The sequence below is a fragment of the Oncorhynchus mykiss genome, chromosome 12 (genome assembly GCF_057628025.1).
Source record: "Oncorhynchus mykiss isolate SJ-2025 chromosome 12, ASM5762802v1, whole genome shotgun sequence".
NCBI lineage: Eukaryota > Metazoa > Chordata > Actinopteri > Salmoniformes > Salmonidae > Oncorhynchus > Oncorhynchus mykiss.
Window position 1 is genome coordinate 3,833,665 of NC_143033.1, and position 19,792 is coordinate 3,853,456.

A 19,792-nucleotide genomic window follows, 5' to 3' on the forward strand; every position below is an offset into this window, starting at 1 on the left:
CTGGCTATCTGTAATGATGTCTGAGTGTTGGAGTGTGTCCCTGGCTATCTGTAATGATGTCTGAGTGTTGGAGTGTGTCCCTGGCTATCTGTAATGATGTCTGAGTGTTGGAGTGTGTCCCTGGCTATCTGTAATGATGTCTGAGTGTTGGAGTGTGTCCCTGGCTATCTATCAATATATTAATCAAATACAAATGGTGCCGTGTTGTTTTATAAGGAAAGTATTCAATCTTTTACTTTTGATACTTAAGGATATTTAAAACCAAATACTTTTACTCAAGTGGTATTTTACTGGGTGACTTTCACTTTTACTTCAGTAACTTTCTATGAAGGTATTTATACTTTTAATCAAGTCTGGTACTTTTTCCTCCACTGGTCATTATTCAAATGACAAAACATATGATTTAATTATATTTTTGTCAAAATGACCAAGACTAGACTATATCACAAAAACGAATGACAAAATGAACACTGTGCAAGTTAGGCTTGTTTTAATATTTGTTCTGAGCCAACTTCCCTAAGAAGCTGTCGTCCCACCCAGTCTTTTGTCATCATGTACGTACATAATCTACTCTGTGAGCTCATGGCTCGGTTTGAAACACGGAACTAGACATGAATGGGTATTGGATAGGGTATGTCGTGATCAGTAAAGCGCAAATGTCTACAGTCACCTAGACATGGACAGGTGACAGTCCTTGGTTAGTTTATGCGTTGGGAGTGTACTCTGTCCATTTCTTTTTTATAGTCTGCCTGTCGGTTTCTATCGGGACTAATCATGTTGTCATTCGGGAAAATGCGTAAACGCATCGAGCCGGTGGTTTTATGTGCCCAAATAGCCAGCGCGTTTTTCGACACCGGTTTGCAGATGGTGGTCAAGGAGAGATGCGCCAACATGACCGACGCGCTCTCTCCCACCCCCACCGAAGACAGCCGGCAAAAAGCCATGTCCAACTTCTACATGATATATAATATGCTGGCCAAATTCGTACCGATCCTACCCGCTATTCTTTTAGCCAAGGTAAATCGATACATTGTTTTATTCCTGGATCGTTTTTTTTTAATATAGCCTATTGTCGTACTTAAATGGCAACTTTGTGTGTTTCATTAAATATATCTAATACAATTCATTCATTCGTCCATCCAAGGTAGGGGACCTGGGGTACCGGAAGATCCCCATTGTGATCCCTCTGGTGGGTTACCTGGTCTCCAGAGTGGTCCTGCTCCTGGTCATAGTGATGGATCTCCCGATACAGGCTATGTTCGGCGGGGTGGTGGTCCACGGACTCAGCGGCGGGTTCTGCTCCTACTGGGCCGGGGTCATGGCCCTGGTGTCGCTCACCTCCACCGAGGAAGACCGCTCTCTCCACATGATGCATATCGAACTGGTCTACGGAGTAGCCGGTCTCATCGGTAGTCTAGCGTCCGGGCACCTCTTCCAGTTGTACAGTGTGGATTTTAAACAGGGGACTCTGTTAGTGAGCCTGAGTGTTTTCCTCTACTTTTTGTGTCTTATCTACACAACCTTCTTCTTTCTAATGCCAAGTGTCTCGACAAGCTCGCAAGAGCGCAACGAGACCAATGGCTTCTTCACTGAGCGAAATTCCAGGAATATATTGAACATTCTGCTTCTCTTCGCGAGCGGTATTTTATATGACGTGGCCGTCGGAGGTGGGATGGAGATACTGGTGACCTTTGAGATGAAGGAGCCCCTGAACTGGAGTGCTACACAGGCAAGTTCAAATATATTTTATTTTGGGGTAAAAAAATTATTATATATATATATATATATATATATATATATATATATATTACATGATTAGTCCTGATTAAATCAAACAAAATTTGCATTTTGTAGCCTGGTTTTACCAGTCTGTTTGTGCCATCATGCCACTCCTTGCCCTGTCATGCCAAACATGTTGGACAAAGAGTTGGAATGATAGCACAAAACAAAGATCTAGGACAGAAACCTTATTTCAGAGTTGTGACTTGTGAGAATTAACTCTTGTTATAGAGGGCTCTGGTTAAACCAAAACACATCAACAGGTAGGTTACGGTAACGCCGCCGGCTTCGTGGTCTTCCTGACGAGCTTCCTGGGTGTCATGGTAATGTCCAGATGGGTGAGTGACGTCACCCTCATCATCATCGGCATGGTGTCCTTCGCTGCCGGGATCTACTTCATGGCCTTCGTCACGGCAACATACATGTTCTATCTGGGTAAGAGGATAATACGTTTTATTTACAGTGCCCTTATCAGAGTGTAATTACAACATACATGTTCTATCTGGGTAAGAGGATAATACGTTTTATTTACAGTGCCCTTATCAGAGTGTAATTACAACATACATGTTCTATCTGGGTAAGAGAATAATACGTTTTATTTACAGTGCCCTTATCAGAGTGTAATTACAACATACATGTTCTATCTGGGTAAGATGATAATACGTTTTATTTACAGTGCCCTTATCAGAGTGTAATTACAACATACATGTTCTATCTGGGTAAGATAATAATACGTTTTATTTACAGTGCCCTTATCAGAGTGTAATTACAACATACATGTTCTATCTGGGTAAGAGGATAATACGTTTTATTTACAGTGCCCTTATCAGAGTGTAATTACAACATACATGTTCTATCTGGGTAAGAGAATAATACGTTTTATTTACAGTGCCCTTATCAGAGTGTAATTACAACATACATGTTCTATCTGGGTAAGATGATAATACGTTTTATTTACAGTGCCCTTATCAGAGTGTAATTACATGTATTTACAGTAGCCAATTACATGTATTTACAGTAGCCAATTACATGTATTTACAGTAGCCAATTACATTTAGTACAGTAGCCAATTACATTTAGTACAGTAGCCAATTACATTTAGTACAGTAGCCAATTACATTTAGTACAGTAGCCAATTACATTTAGTACAGTAGCCAATTACATTTAGTACAGTAGCCAATTACATGTATTTACAGTAGCCAATTACATTTAGTACAGTAGCCAATTACATGTATTTACAGTAGCCAATTACATTTAGTACAGTAGCCAATTACATGTATTTACAGTAGCCAATTACATTTAGTACAGTAGCCAATTACATGTATTTACAGTAGCCAATTACATTTAGTACAGTAGCCAATTACATGTATTTACAGTAGCCAATTACATTTAGTACAGTAGCCAATTACATTTAGTACAGTAGCCAATTACATTTAGTACAGTAGCCAATTACATTTAGTACAGTAGCCAATCATTTATGATAGATTTATATGAGAACTGTACTTTGCCCAAGAAAATCTAACTGCTTGGACAAATGCCTGCAGGCAGGCAGACAGGCAGACAGGCAGGCAGGCAGGCAGGCAGGCAGGCAGGCAGGCAGACAGATAGGTAGACAGACAGAGAGACAGACAGACAGGCAGGCAGACAGGCAGACAGGCAGGCAGGCAGGCAGGCAGGCAGGCAGACAGGTAGACAGACAGACAGGTATACAGACAGACAGACAGGGCAGGCAGGCAGGCAGGCAGGCAGGCAGGCAGGCAGGCAGGCAGGCAGGCACATCTCCGCCTGCAGTAACTCTGTCATTGAGTTGGAATGAGGAAGGAGACTGGCTAAACTAAATGGAGTTCCAGGCCACCACAACGTAGCATGGTGTGGGGGGAATTTACTGCAGCAGTGTGAAGATAAGACTTTTTAAATAAACAAGATGACGCTGTCTTTTCAAATATACTAAATCATACATCCTCCTCTATGTTTGAGCTTCTCGTTTCTGACAGGGTTTACAGGTTGTGTAGATCAATGGTGTGGAGGGGGAGGGTAGTGTGTGGAGGGGGTAGGGTAGTGTGTGTGTGTGTGTGTGTGTGTGTGTGTGTGGGGGGGGGGGGGGTAGGGTAGTGTGGTGGAGGGGGGAGGGTAGTGTGTGTGTGAGAGAAGGGGGAGGGTAGTGTGTGTATGTGGAGGGTGGAGGTAGGGTAGTGTGTGTGTGTGGAGGGTGGAGGTAGGGTAGTGTGTGTGTGTGTGTGTGTGTGTGTGTGTGTGTGTGTGTGTGTGTGTGTGTGTGTGTGGAGAGATGGTAGTTACTACAGGGAGAGGTAGTTACTACAGGGAGAGGAAGTTACTACAGGGAGAGGTAGTTACTACAGAGAGGTAGTTACTATAGGGAGAGGTAGTTACTACAGGGAGAGGTAGTTACTACAGGGAGAGGTAGTTACTACAGGGAGAGGTAGTTACTACAGGGAGAGGTAGTTACTACAGGGAGAGGTACCCAGGAGGCTGAATAGACTAGGACACAATAGTTACTACAGGGAGAGGTAGTTACTACAGGGAGAGGTAGTTACAACAGGGAGAGGTACCCAGGAGGCTGAATAGACTAGGACACAATAGATCCTAAACATGTTCTGCTGGAATGGTCACCTGATCTTGTCTGTAATTCTTCACCTGAATCGTTTTTGTATTCACACCCTTCCTCACATTTCTGTTTCAGCTCGAGCCCTGACCCTGTTCGCGCTGATTCCCATGCCAACCATCCGGGCTCTGCTGTCTAAACAGGTGAACGGCTCATCGTACGGTAAGTCCTATAGTTCATGTCTGTCTCTCGACCATAACTGCGGGCGTATGTGTCAAACGTCTCAAAGTTAACGGTGCTGATTTAGGATCCGTTTGACCTTTTTAGATCACAATGAATATGATTACATGGATCTAGACCTGTTTGTGTTTACAATCCAGATCTAGACCTGTTTGTGTTTACAATCCAGATCTAGACCTGTTTGTGTTTACAATCCAGATCTAGACCTGTTTGTGTTTACAATCCAGATCTAGACCTGTTTGTGTTTACAATCCAGATCTAGACCTGTTTGTGTTTACAATCCAGTCCTTGCCACTCCATTCATAATATGCCACACATATTTGGCAAATGACATAGAGGACAAGGAGGTGTCACTACAGACCCTGGTTCGATTCCAAGGTTGTATCACAACCGGCCGTGATTGGGAGTCCCATAGGGCGGCGTACAACTGGCCCAGTGTCGTCCGGGTTTGGCCCGGGGTAGGTCGTCATTGTAAATAACAATTTGTTCTTAACTGACTTTCCTAGTTAAATAAAGGTTCAATAAATAAACAAACAAAAGAGACTTCCAAGACCTTTCCATTGATCACATACTGTACGCACCGATGTGTCACTCACATCTGCTATGACACAACGCAGTTGGCTAACCACTGTTTATACTCACTTTCTGGGGCCTGCAACATAGGCTGACGCAAGCCATGAATGACAACGCATTCCCTTACAACACAGGGTGCTAGGGTGCAGCCAGTAGGGTGGATTAGTGTCATGTTAGGGAGAAACCAGTAGGGTAGATTAGTGTCATGTTAGGGGGAAACCAGTAGGGTCGATTAGTGTCATGTTAGGGAGAAACCAGTAGGGTCGATTAGTGTCATGTTAGGGAGAAACCAGTAGGGTGGATTAGTGTCATGTTAGGGAGAAACCAGTAGGGTAGATTAGTGTCATGTTAGGGGGAAACCAGTAGGGTAGATTATTGTCATGTTAGGGGGAAACCAGTAGGGTAGATTAGTGTCATGTTAGGGGGAAACCAGTAGGGTAGATTAGCATCATGTTAGGGGGAAACCAGTAGGGTAGATTAGTGTCATGTTAGGGAGAAACCAGTAGGGTAGATTAGTGTCATGTTAGGGAGAAACCAGTAGGGTAGATTAGTGTCACCAGTATGGTAGATTAGTGTCATGTTAGGGAGAAACCAGTAGGGTCGATTAGTGTCATGTTAGGGAGAAACCAGTAGGGTAGATTAGCACCATGTTAGGGAGAAACCAGCAGGGTAGATTAGTGTCACCAGTAGGCTAGATTATTGTCATGTTAGGGGGAAACCAGTAGGGTCGATTAGTGTCATGTTAGGGAGAAACCAGTAGGGTCGATTAGTGTCATGTTAGGGAGAAACCAGTAGGGTAGATTAGAGTCATGTTAGGGAGAAACCAGTAGGCTAGATTATTGTCATGTTAGGGAGAAACCAGTAGGGTAGATTATTGTCATGTTAGGGAGAAACCAGTAGGGTGGATTAGTGTCATGTTAGGGAGAAACCAGTAGGGTAGATTAGTGTCATGTTAGGGAGAAACCAGTAGGGTAGATTAGTGTCATGTTAGGGAGAAACCAGTAAGGTAGATTAGTGTCATGTTAGGGGGAAACCAGTAAGGTAGATTAGTGTCATGTTAGGGGGAAAACAGTAGGGTAGATTAGTGTCATGTTAGGGAGAAACCAGTAGGGTAGATTAGTGTCATGTTAGGGAGAAACCAGTAGGGTAGATTATTGTCATGTTAGGGAGAAACCAGTAGGGTAGATTAGTGTCATGTTAGGGAGAAACCAGTAGGGTAGATTAGTGTCATGTTAGGGAGAAACCAGTAGGGTAGATTAGTGTCACCAGTAGGGTAGATTAGTGTCACCAGTAGGGTAGATTAGTGTCACCAGTAGGGTAGATTAGTGTCATGTTAGGGAGAAACCAGTAGGGTAGATTAGTGTCACCAGTAGGGTAGATTAGTGTCATGTTAGGGAGAAACCAGTAGGGTAGATTAGTGTCATGTTAGGGAGAAACCAGTAGGGTTGATTAGCACCATGTTAGGGAGAAACCAGTAGGGTAGATTAGTGTCACCAGTAGGGTAGATTAGTGTCACCAGTAGGGTAGATTAGTGTCATGTTAGAGAGAAACCAGTAGGGTAGATTAGTGTCACCAGTAGGGTAGATTAGTGTCACCAGTAGGGTAGATTAGTGTCACCAGTAGGGTAGATTAGTGTCACCAGTAGGGTAGATTAGTGTCACCAGTAGGGTAGATTAGTGTCACCAGTAGGGTAGATTAGTGTCACCAGTAGGGTAGATTAGTGTCACCAGTAGGGTAGATTAGTGTCACCAGTAGGGTAGATTAGTGTCACCAGTAGGGTAGATTAGTGTCACCAGTAGGGTAGATTAGTGTCACCAGCAGGGTAGATTAGTGTCACCAGTAGGGTAGATTAGTGTCACCAGTAGGGTAGATTAGTGTCACCAGTAGGGTAGATTAGTGTCATGTTAGGGAGAAACCAGTAGGGTAGATTAGTGTCACCAGTAGGGTAGATTAGTGTCATGTTAGGGAGAAACCAGTAGGGTAGATTAGTGTCATGTTAGGGAGAAACCAGTAGGGTTGATTAGCACCATGTTAGGGAGAAACCAGTAGGGTAGATTAGTGTCACCAGTAGGGTAGATTAGTGTCACCAGTAGGGTAGATTAGTGTCATGTTAGAGAGAAACCAGTAGGGTAGATTAGTGTCACCAGTAGGGTAGATTAGTGTCACCAGTAGGGTAGATTAGTGTCACCAGTAGGGTAGATTAGTGTCACCAGTAGGGTAGATTAGTGTCACCAGTAGGGTAGATTAGTGTCACCAGTAGGGTAGATTAGTGTCACCAGTAGGGTAGATTAGTGTCACCAGTAGGGTAGATTAGTGTCACCAGTAGGGTAGATTAGTGTCACCAGTAGGGTAGATTAGTGTCACCAGTAGGGTAGATTAGTGTCACCAGTAGGGTAGATTAGTGTCACCAGCAGGGTAGATTAGTGTCACCAGTAGGGTAGATTAGTGTCACCAGTAGGGTAGATTAGTGTCACCAGTAGGGTAGATTAGTGTCACCAGCAGGGTAGATTAGTGTCACCAGTAGGGTAGATTAGTGTCACCAGTAGGGTAGATTAGTGTCATGTTAGACCACTACGTCTACCACACTACATTTTAGTTCTGGTTTAACAGAGATTAGTTCCCAATACAGTCCACTACTAAGCCTTTCCTATCTGTAGGGGTTAAGGTGCCATTTGGGGCTCACCCCTGTTTTCTGACGAGGGGAATAACAATAACGACGCTGTCGTTAGTATGTGGTTGAACCAGACCAGGCACGCCGGCGATCCTCTTCCCTGTTCTGCTGGTACTAACAATAACAACGCTGTCGTTAGTATGTGGTTGAACCAGACCAGGCACGCCAGTGATCCTCTTCCCTGTTCTGCTGGTACTAACAATAACGACGCTGTCATTAGTATGTGGTTGAACCAGACCAGGCACGCCGGTGATCCTCTTCCCTGTTCTGCTGTTACGAGGTTAAAAAGGGGGAAGTTACAACTGGCATGCGGACACGTCAAGCTATCGAACACCACCGACATGAAGAGATGTGTTTTCCTGCTGACGCCATCTTTAGCCAGTCGTCTTCCACTGACTTGACTAGCTTGTTCATCCAGTTCTGGTTTAATTATAACACACCATCCCAAATGGAACCCTATTCCCTATGTAGTGCACTACTTTAGACCAGAGCCCTATGGAACCCTATATAGTGCACTACTTTAGACCAGAGCCCTATGGAACCCTATTCCCTATATAGTGCACTACTGTAGACCAGAGCCCTATGGAACCCTATTCCCTATATATAGTGCACTACTTTAGACCAGAGCCCTATGGAACCCTATATAGTGCACTACTTTAGACCAGAGCCCTATGGAACCCTATTCCCTATATAGTGCACTACTTTAGACCAGAACCCTATGGAACCCTATTCCCTATATAGTGCACTACTTTTGACCAGAGCCCTATAGAACCCTATTCCCTATATAGTGCACTAATTTAGACCAGAGCCCTATGGAACCCTATTCCCTATATAGTGCACTACTTTAGACCAGAGCCCTATGGAACCCTATTCCCTATATAGTGCACTACTTTTGACCAGAGCCCTATAGAACCCTATTCCCTATATAGTGCACTACTTTAGACCAGAGCCCTATGGAACCCTATTCCCTATATAGTGCACTACTTTTGACCAGAGCCATATGGGTTAACTTTACACCATAGGGAATAGGGTGCCATTTGAGATGGATACTGCCTGTAATTATAAACCTCTCCATGATATTTATACAGACAGAATGGCTTTCTGTTTGTTAAGAATTGAATAGACTTGGAAACGAGAGAAAATAGCCTTTTACCCATTGACATAAGCCCTGCACCAAGCTGCTCCCTTCTCAGACCAACAGTAGTACCTCCCAGATCGTTGCACTCTTTGATACAAGTACCAAACTTGGTACACTAATACCAGATCCCTTTAAGGAACATTGATACGATTGGAGGCAGTCTGGGAAGCCTGTCAGTCAACCAGGGCATTTGAATAGATTTCCTGTCAGAATAAAATAGGGTGAAATATTTCCAAACGACTTTGTAACGTCATCTACCCAACTAAATCAACCCCACCAATAATACAGACAACACTTCTGATCAAAAAATACCAAAAGACCTCCATGGAGGTCATATTGAGGTCTTTGTGATAGTGCCACCAAATTTCACAGTCAGGGCATGTCTAAAGAAGTATTGTTGATGGGCAGACTGCACATTAGGTTGGAGCGGGCAGACTACACATTAGGTTAGCAGACTACACATTAGGTTAGCAGACTACACATTAGGTTGGAGCGGGCAGACTATACATTAGGTTAGCAGACTACACATTAGGTTGGAGCGGGCAGACTACACATTAGGTTAGCAGACTACACATTAGGTTAGAGCAGGCAGACTACACATTAGGTTAGCAGACTACACATTAGGTTAGCAGACTACACATTAGGTTAGAGCAGGCAGACTACACATTAGGTTAGCAGACTACACATTAGGTTGGAGCAAGCAGACTACACATTAGGTTAGCAGACTACACATTAGGTTAGCAGACTACACATTAGGTTAGCAGATTACACATTAGGTTAGCAGACTACACATTAGGTTAGCAGACTACACATTAGGTTGGAGCAGGCAGACTACACATTAGGTTAGCAGACTACACATTAGGTTAGAGCGGGCAGATTACACATTAGGTTAGCAGACTATACATTAGGTTAGCAGACTACACATTAGGTTAGAGCAGGCAGACTACACATTAGGTTGGAGCAGGCAGACTACACATTAGGTTAGCAGACTACACATTAGGTTAGCAAACTACACATTAGGTTAGAACAGGCAGACTACACATTAGGTTAGCAGACTACACATTAGGTTAGAGCAGGCAGACTACACATTAGGTTAGCAGACTACACATTAGGTTAGCAGACTATACATTAGGTTAGCAGATTACACATTAGGTTAGCAGACTACACATTAGGTTAGCAGACTACACATTAGGTTAGCAGACTACACATTAGGTTAGCAGACTACACATTAAGTTGGAGCGGGCAGACTACACATTAGGTTAGCAGACTACACATTAGGTTAGCAGACTACACATTAGGTTAGCAGATTACACATTAGGTTAGCAGACTACACATTAGGGTAGCAGACTACACATTAGGTTAGCAGACTACACATTAGGTTAGCAGATTACACATTAGGTGAGCAGACTAGACATTAGGTTGGAGCGGGCAGACTACACATTAGGTTAGCAGACTACATATTAGGTTAGCAGACTACACATTAGGTTAGCAGACTACACATTAGGTTAGCAGACTACACATTAGGGTAGCAGACTACACATTAGGTTAGCAGACTACACATTAGGTTAGCAGACTACACATTAGGTTAGCAGACTACACATTAGGTTAGAGCGAGCAGACTACACATTAGGTTAGAGCAGGCAGACTACACATTAGGTTAACAGACTACACATTAGGTTAGCAGACTACACATTAGGTTAGCAGACTACACATTAGGTTAGCAGACTACACATTAGGTTGGAGCGGGCAGACTACACATTAGGTTAGCAGACTACACATTAGGTTAGCAGACTACACATTAGGTTAGCAGACTACACATTAGTTTTGCAGACTACACATTAGGTTAGCAGACTACACATTAGGTTAGAGCAGGCAGACTACACATTAGGTTAGCAGATTACACATTAGGTTAGCAGACTACACATTAGGTTAGCAGACTACACATTAGGTTAGCAGACTACACATTAGGTTAGCAGACTACACATTAGGGTAGAAGACTACACATTAGGTTAGCAGACTACACATTAGGTTAGCAGACTACACATTAGGTTAGAGCAGGCAGACTACACATTAGGTTAGCAGACTACACATTAGGTTAGCAGACTACACATTAGACTTCAATCTTGGTTTCATCTGAGCCTCTAATTGCGGCAAAGTTGGTTCCTGTCTTGGTCACGTTCGCGCTGTTGAACCCCCCCCCCAAAAAAATGTGTTTGATAATAGCGCCAGGCGACTGCTGCATGGTGTAGCCGGCAAAACGCAGAAGCAGTGAACATGACCTTAGATCACACGAAGGCAACAGTCAAACAATTTGTATCCTATAATGCAACACATTTTGAAAGGCGGTGACATTTGTGCTTCACAGGGATCACCCTCATCTCACTGCAGCTGTCCTTTAAGATTGCCAGCCTGGCCTACACTCCCATCTACACCAAGGTGTACCAGGCTACGCTGGACTGGTTCCCCGGGTTCGTCTTCACCCTGTCCAGCATTATCACCGTCCTGGCCACCATACCTGTCAGGTACGTCATGACATCATCAGTCCTGGCCACCATACCTGTCAGGTACGATATGACATCATCAGTCCTGGCCACCATACCTGTCAGGTACGATATGACATCATCAGTCCCGGCCACCATACCTGTCAGGTACGATATGACATCATCAGTCCTGGCCACCATACCTGTCAGGTACGATATGACATCATCAGTCCCGGCCACCATACCTGTCAGGTACGATATGACATCATCAGTCCTGGCCACCATACCAGTCAGGTAAGATGTGACATCATCAGTCCTAGCCACCATACCTGTCAGGTAAGATGTGACATCATCACCATGACATCATCAGTCCTGGCCACCATACCAGTCAGGTACGATATGACATCAGTCCTGGCCACCATACCGGTCAGATAAGATGTGGCATCATCAGTCCTAGCCACCATACCTGTCAGGTAAGATGTGACATCATCAGTCCTAGCCACCATACCGGTCAGGTAAGATATGACATCATCAGTCCTAGCCACCATACCTGTCAGGTAAGATGTGACATCATCAGTCCTGGCCACCATACCTGTCAGGTAAGATGTGACATCATCAGTCCTAGCCACCATACCTGTCAGGTAAGATATGACATCATCAGTCCTAGCCACCATACCTGTCAGGTAAGATGTGACATCATCAGTCCTAGCCACCGTTTTTTACCCTGAGTTTCCACTTGCCTTGAACTCACTGGAAGTGGGAGAGTTCCCAGCTGTTTTGAACATGGCACCAGTACGGGGTTACAAAGAACATTTCCAATACTTGTTACACGGGAAGGAATAATGACAGAAATAAGGACCCTGTCGTGTAAAGCGTCACCACATTTCCTTTGTACGATGTTTCTCTCCTCCAGCGTGGTGGGTTGCAGATCTGGCCGGGCTGACGGTTACGAGAGGATCCTGGGGAACTGACGGCGGCGACGATGTGATTGTGACGGTTTTGAGATTGAGCCACGTTAATGTCCTTGGTACCGCCATCACAGGCCCTCCTCGCCGTCTCTGTGACACTGGAGCCGACGTCAGCAGCACTTACCATGAATGCAATCGCTGCAAAAACGCATTGTTGGTAGTTACACAACGCGTCTCTTGAATGAATCCCAGGCCTGAGCCCAATCAACATGTCCAACACTGGGCACTATTGAAAACACTGACATTCTCTAGAGCCCTCAAATTCTGGACCTCCAAGCCAGTTCATTGTTCCCGTCACTGTGAAAGAACTCCAGTTAAACAGAGCTGAATTAACTTGAAATACTTTACTGTCACTTTTTAATACATCATTTTTCTGCATTTGAACTATTGTGTTCTTCATTGTGAATTAATTATTTGAGTGAACAGATTAAATAATTTTCTTTATTGGTCCAATATCTGAAATCATTTGAGGTAAAGATATTTGCATCAAAACATCATCCATATACAGGCTATTATTTAAATATGTTGTTCCAACATCAAAATGTACATATTATGATTCCAGAGTAAACAATGCACACTCAAAAAGGACAGTAGAGAGAGAGAGAACAACAGGAGGACAGTAGAGAGAGAGAGAACAGGAGGACAGTAGAGAGAGGGAGAACAACAGGAGGATAGTAGAGAGACAGAGAACAACAGGAGGATAGTAGAGAGAGAGAGAACAACAGGAGGACAGTAGAGAGAGGGAGAACAACAGGAGGATAGTAGAGAGAGAGAGAACAACAGGAGGATAGTAGAGAGAGAGAGAACAACAGGAGGACAGTAGAGAGAGAGAGAACAACAGGAGGACAGTAGAGAGAGAGAGAACAACAGGAGGACAGTAGAGAGAGCGAGGATAGTAGAGAGAGGGAGAACAACAGGAGGACAGTAGAGAGAGAGAGAACAACAGGAGGATAGTAGAGAGAGAGAGAACAACAGGAGGACAGTAGAGAGAGAGAGAACAACAGGAGGACAGTAGAGAGAGAGAGAACAACAGGAGGACAGTAGAGAGAGCGAGGATAGTAGAGAGAGGGAGAACAACAGGAGGACAGTAGAGAGAGGGAGAACAACAGGATGATAGTAGAGAGAGAGAGGATAGTAGAGAGAGAGAGAACAACAGGAGGATAGTTGAGAGGGAGAACAACAGGAGGACAGTAGAGAAGGAGAGAACAACAGGAGGACAGTAGAGAGAGGGAGAACAACAGGAGGATAGTAGAGAGGGAGAACAACAGGAGGACAGTAGAGAGGGAGAACAACAGGAGGACAGTAGAGAGGGAGAACAACAGGAGGACAGTAGAGAGGGAGAACAACAGGAGGATAGAAGAGAGGGAGAACAACAGGAGGACAGTAGAGAGGGAGAACAACAGGAGGACAGTAGAGAGGGAGAACAACAGGAGGACAGTAGAGAGAGAGAGAACAACAGGAGGACAGTAGAGAGAGAGAGAACAACAGGAGGACAGTAGAGAGAGAGAGAGAACAACAGGAGGACAGTAGAGAGAGAGAGAACAACAGGAGGACAGTAGAGAGAGAGAGAACAACTGGAGGACAGTAGAGAGAGAGAGAACAACAGGGGGACAGTAGAGAGAGAGAGAACAACAGGAGGACAGTAGAGAGAGAGAGAACAACAGGAGGACAGTAGAGAGAGAGAGAGAACAACAGGAGGACAGTAGAGAGAGAGAGAACAACAGGACAGTAGAGAGAGAGAGAACAACAGGACAGTAGAGAGAGAGAGAACAACAGGAGGACAGTAGAGAGAGAGAGAGAACAACAGGAGGACAGTAGAGAGAGAGAACAACAGGAGGACAGTAGAGAGAGAGAACAACAGGAGGACAGTAGAGAGAGAGAGCAACAGGAGGACAGTAGCGAGAGAGAGAACAACAGGAGGACAGTAGAGAGAGAGAGAGAACAACAGGAGGACAGTAGAGAGAGAGAGAACAACAGGACAGTAGAGAGAGAGAGAACAACAGGACAGTAGAGAGAGAGAGAACAACAGGAGGACAGTAGAGAGAGAGAGAGAACAACAGGAGGACAGTAGAGAGAGAGAACAACAGGAGGACAGTAGAGAGAGAGAACAACAGGAGGACAGTAGAGAGAGAGAGAACAACAGGAGGACAGTAGAGAGGGAGAACAACAGGACAGTAGAGAGAGAGAGAACAACAGGAGGACAGTAGAGAGAGAGAGAACAACAGGAGGACAGTAGAGAGAGAGAGAACAACAGGAGGACAGTAGAGAGAGAGAGAGAACAACAGGAGGACAGTAGAGAGAGAGAGCAACAGGAGGACAGTAGCGAGAGGGAGAACAACAGGAGGACAGTAGAGAGAGAGAGAACAACTAGGAAGCCCACATAATCATAGGGCGTCATTGGATCTGATTGTGGGTAAAGCCACAACACAGCCACACCAGATCTGACCCACTCTAAAACAGTAGGACCCAATCAGGGATACCTGGGGGTACTTAGCCTATCCACATGGGGTGCTTGACAATAGTCATGAGACCATAGACAAAACTCTGTCCAGCTGCTTGAAGAAGAGAAAACCATCTATTCTGAAAGGACAGGTTGAAGGACTGGTCGGTTGACTAGTTCAGAGACAGGTTGAAGGACTGGTCGGTTGACAAGTTCAGAGACAGGTTGAAGGACTGGTCGGTTGACTAGTTCAGAGACAGGTTGAAGGACTGGTCGGTTGACTAGTTCAGAGACAGGTTGAAGGACTGGTCGGTTGACTAGTTCAGAGAAAGGTTGAAGGACTGGTCGGTTGACTAGTTCAGAGACAGGTTGAAGGACTGGTCGGTTGACTAGTTCAGAGACAGGTTGAAGGACTGGTCGGTTGACTAGTTCAGAGACAGGTTGAAGGACTGGTCGGTTGACTAGTTCAGAGACAGGTTGAAGGACTGGTCGGTTGACTAGTTCAGAGAAAGGTTGAAGGACTGGTCGGTTGACTAGTTCAGAGACAGGTTGAAGGACTGGTCGGTTGACTAGTTCAGAGACAGGTTGAAGGACTCAGGTTGAAGGACTGGTCGGTTGACTAGTTCAGAGACAGGTTGAAGGACTGGTCGGTTGACTAGTTCAGAGACAGGTTGAAGGACTGCTCGGTTGACTAGTTCAGACAGGTTGAAGGACTGGTCGGTTGACTAGTTCAGACAGGTTGAAGGACTGGTCGGTTGACTAGTTCAGACAGGTTGAAGGACTGGTCGGTTGACTAGTTCAGAGACAGGTTGAAGGACTGGTCGGTTGACTAGTTCAGACAGGTTGAAGGACTGGTCGGTTGACTAGTTCAGAGACAGGTTGAAGGACTGCTCGGTTGACTAGTTCAGACAGGTTGAAGGACTGGTCGGTTGACTAGTTCAGAGAAAGGTTGAAGGACTGGTCGGTTGACTAGTTCAGACAGGTTGAAGGACTGGTCGGTTGACTAGTTCAGAGACAGGTTGAAGGACTGCTCGGTTGACTAGTTCAGACAGGTTGAAGGACTGGTCGGTTGACTAGTTCAGACAGGTTGAAGGACTGGTCGGTTGACTAGTTCAGAGACAGGTTGAAGGACTGGTCGGTTGACTAGTTCAGAGAAAGGTTGAAGGACTGGTCGGTTGACTAGTTCAGAGACAGGTTGAAGGACTGGTCGGTTGACTAGTTCAGAGACAGGTTGAAGGACTGGTCGGTTGACTAGTTCAGACAGGTTGAAGGACTGGTCGGTTCACTAGTTCAGACAGGTTGAAGGACTGGTCGGTTGACTAGTTCAGACAGGTTGAAGGACTGGTCGGTTGACTAGTTCAGAGACAGGTTGAAGGACTGGTCAGTTGACTAGTTCAGAGACAGGTTGAAGGACTGCTCAGTTGACTAGTTCAGAGACAGGTTGAAGGACTGGTCGGTTGACTAGTTCAGAGAAAGGTTGAAGGACTGGTCGGTTGACTAGTTCAGACAGGTTGAAGGACTGGTCGGTTGACTAGTTCAGAGACAGGTTGAAGGACTGGTCGGTTGACTAGTTCAGAGACAGGTTGAAGGACTGCTCGGTTGACTAGTTCAGAGACAGGTTGAAGGACTGGTCGGTTGACTAGTTCAGAGACAGGTTGAAGGACTGGTCGGTTGACTAGTTCAGAGACAGGTTGAAGGACTGGTCGGTTGACTAGTTCAGACAGGTTGAAGGACTGGTCGGTTGACTAGTTCAGAGACAGGTTGAAGGACTGCTCGGTTGACTAGTTCAGAGACAGGTTGAAGGACTGGTCGGTTGACTAGTTCAGAGACAGGTTGAAGGACTGGTCGGTTGACTAGTTCAGAGACAGGTTGAAGGACTGCTCGGTTGACTAGTTCAGAGACAGGTTGAAGGACTGGTCGGTTGACTAGTTCAGAGACAGGTTGAAGGACTGGTCAGTTGACTAGTTCAGACAGGTTGAAGGACTGGTCGGTTGACTAGTTCAGACAGGTTGAAGGACTGGTCGGTTGACTAGTTCAGAGACAGGTTGAAGGACTGGTCGGTTGACTAGTTCAGAGACAGGTTGAAGGACTGGTCGGTTGACTAGTTCAGAGTAAACCAACAGGGGTGTATTCATTAGTGCACACCGTAGCTAAACGTTTTTCAATAGAAAACTGTTTGCAATGAAAACGAGAGCATCTTACTGGGCAAATTCAGGTCGGTCCCTCCTCATTTGGTCTTGTTTGCTTCTGTTTGGTTCCGAGAGAATTGTTCCCTCTTCCAGGTAGGGGGTTTCATCAAGCTGGTACAGACCCACCTATGAACCCTGGTCTAAAGTAGTGCACTATATAGGGAATAGGGTTCCATAGGGCTCTGGTCTAAAGTAGTGCACTATATAGGGAATAGGGTTCTATAGGGCTCTGGTCTAACGTAGTGTACTATATAGGGAATAGGGTTCTATAGGGCTCTGGTCTAACGTAGTGTACTATATAGGGAATAGGGTTCTATAGGGCTCTGGTCTAACGTAGTGCACTATATAGGGAATAGGGTTCTATAGGGCTCTGGTCTAATGTAGTGCACTATATAGGGAATAGGGTTCCATAGGGCTCTGGTCTAAAGTAGTGCACTATATAGGGAATAGGGTTCCATAGGGACACAGCAGGAAGGTTTATATCTGGTGTCTCCAAAGCAACATGATGAAGATGAAGACGATGAAACAAATATTTGAATTCTTTATTCCAACTGGTTTTAGAACATAAACATAAACACATGAGAATAGTTCCTTCCTGCTGAAGGGTCCTGAACAATCAATGAGGGAGGAAGTACAGTTTCACCATGGTAACCACAGTATACAGAGAATCCCAATGTGTAACAGTGTATCCCAAATAGAACCCTATTCCCTATATAGTGCACTACTTTAGACCAGAGCCCTATGGAACCCTATTCCCTATATAGTGCACTACTTTAGACCAGAGCCCTATAGAACCCTAATTCCCTATATAGTGCACTACTTTAGACCAGAGCCCTATGGAACCCTATTCCCTATATAGTGCACTACCTTTGACTTTGCCCTCTACTCAGAGATGTCTACACTCACACTGTGTTACATAAGTAAGTGGGGAAGGGAGGGAGGGAGCCCAACACTAGTTGGCACTACATAGGATGCATCCCAAATGGGACCCTAATCCCTATATTGTGCTCTATTTTTTTTAAAACAAAAGTAGTGCACTATACAGGAAATAGGGTGCCATATGCTCCCGAGTGGCGCTGCGGTCTAAGGCGCTGCATCTCAGTGCAAGAGGTGTCACTACAGTCCCTGGTTCGAATCCAGGGACTGTGATTGGGAGTCCCATTGGGCGGCGCACACTTCCGGGTTTGGCCCCGGTAGAACGTCATTGTAAATAAGAATGTGTTCTTAACTGACTTGCCTAGTTAAATAAAAAAGTTAAATAAAAAATAAACAACTAATTTGGGACACAGATATGGATTCCACCAACCTCATCCCCAGACTATTTGGCACAGGAAGAAGTGTCTGGGCACAGGAGGAAGTGTCTGGGCACAGGAGGGAGTGTCTGGGCACAGGAGGGAGTGTCTGGGCACAGGAGGGAGTGTCTGGGCACAGGAGGGAGTGTCTGGGCACAGGAGGGAGTGTCTGGGCACAGGAGGGAGTGTCTGGGCACAGGAGGAAGTGTCTGGTCATAGGAGGAAGTGTCTGGGCACAGGAGGAAGTGTCTGGGCACAGGAGGGAGTGTCTGGGCACAGGAGGGAGTGTCTGGGCACAGGAGGGAGTGTCTGGGCACAGGAGGGAGTGTCTGGGCACAGGAGGGAGTGTCTGGGCACAGGAGGAAGTGTCTGGGCACAGGAGGAAGTGTCTGGTCATAGGAGGAAGTGTCTGGGAACAGGAGGAAGTGTCTGGGAACAGGAGGAAGTGTCTGGGAACAGGAGGAAGTGTCTGGGAACAGGAGGAAGTGTCTGGGAACAGGAGGAAGTGTCTGGTGATAGGAGGAAGTGTCGATAGGAAGTGTCTGGTGATAGGAGGAACCCAGGAGGAACCCAGAACCAAATCTTGTATGATCTGTATGATCTGTATGATCTCGCGGTTCATGTTTCTTTGTAACGAGAGACTAGGTGTGTATTCATTAGCGCACAGAAAACATTTTGCAATGAAAGAAAAACGTTTCTTATTGGATAAGTCAAGGTTATTCTCTCCCCATTTCAGCCTGCTTGCTATACCAGTGAACACGCCCTGGTGTGCAAGACCATCAACCAGGAGAAGTCAGACGGTATGTCTAACAGTAAGGCAGGTTCCTCTATATGTTTGGCCAGAGGATTGCTGCTCTGCTCCGGAGGACAGCTGGATCGGTTAGTGCTCTTCAACAATCTGTAAACAGACAGAAACACAATGATGCTCCTGCTTCACTCATCAGAGGCATTAGGCTACATCGAAGACCATCAGAGACTTTAGGCTACATCGAAGACCATCAGAGACTTTAGGCTACATCGAAGACCATCAGAGGCTTTAGGCTACATCGAAGACCATCAGAGACTTTAGGCTACATCGAAGACCATCAGAGACCATCAGAGACTTTAGGCTACATCGAAGACCATCAGAGACTTTAGGCTACATCGAAGACCATCAGAGACTTTAGGCTACATCGAAGACCATCAGAGACTATCAGAGGCATTAGGCTACATCGAAGACCATCAGAGACTTTAGGCTACATCGAAGACCATCAGAGACTTTAGGCTACATCGAAGACCATCAGAGACTTTAGGCTACATCGAAGACCATCAGAGACTTTAGGCTACATCAGAGACCATCAGAGACTTTAGGCTACATCGAAGACCATCAGAGACTTTAGGCTACATCGAAGACCATCAGAGGCTTTAGGCTACATCGAAGACCATCAGAGACCATCAGAGGCTTTAGGCTACATCGAAG

General features: G+C 45.4%; 1 protein-coding gene across 2 annotated transcripts; it reads left to right on the forward strand.

The window, feature by feature from the left end:
- Positions 1–551: 551 nt before the first annotated feature.
- LOC110536865 (solute carrier family 46 member 2) lies at positions 552–12,792 on the forward strand. 2 transcript variants are annotated; one of them, XM_090191552.1, is made up of 6 exons: positions 552–1,017; positions 1,145–1,733; positions 2,047–2,214; positions 4,481–4,564; positions 11,330–11,486; positions 12,358–12,792. In XM_090191552.1, the coding sequence occupies exons 1-6, from the start codon at positions 775–777 to the stop codon at positions 12,413–12,415; spliced, it is 1,299 nt and encodes a 432-aa protein (XP_090047678.1). In that variant the 5' UTR covers positions 552–774; the 3' UTR covers positions 12,416–12,792. The 2 variants fall into 2 exon arrangements, with proteins under 2 accessions (XP_090047678.1, XP_090047677.1); XM_090191551.1 differs by lacking the exon at positions 12,358–12,792 and having other exon boundaries at positions 11,330–12,351.
- Positions 12,793–19,792: the final 7,000 nt, after the last annotated feature.

Bases quoted from the DNA above. Each gene is read 5' to 3' on its own strand.
- LOC110536865 (XM_090191551.1), top strand. From the start codon at position 775: ATGTTGTCATTCGGGAAAATGCGTAAACGCATCGAGCCGGTGGTTTTA. The intron at 1,734-2,046 runs GTTCAAATATAT...ATCAACAGGTAG, and splicing joins CTGGAGTGCTACACAGGCAA to GTTACGGTAACGCCGCCGGC. The intron at 2,215-4,480 runs GTAAGAGGATAA...TTTCTGTTTCAG, and splicing joins AACATACATGTTCTATCTGG to CTCGAGCCCTGACCCTGTTC.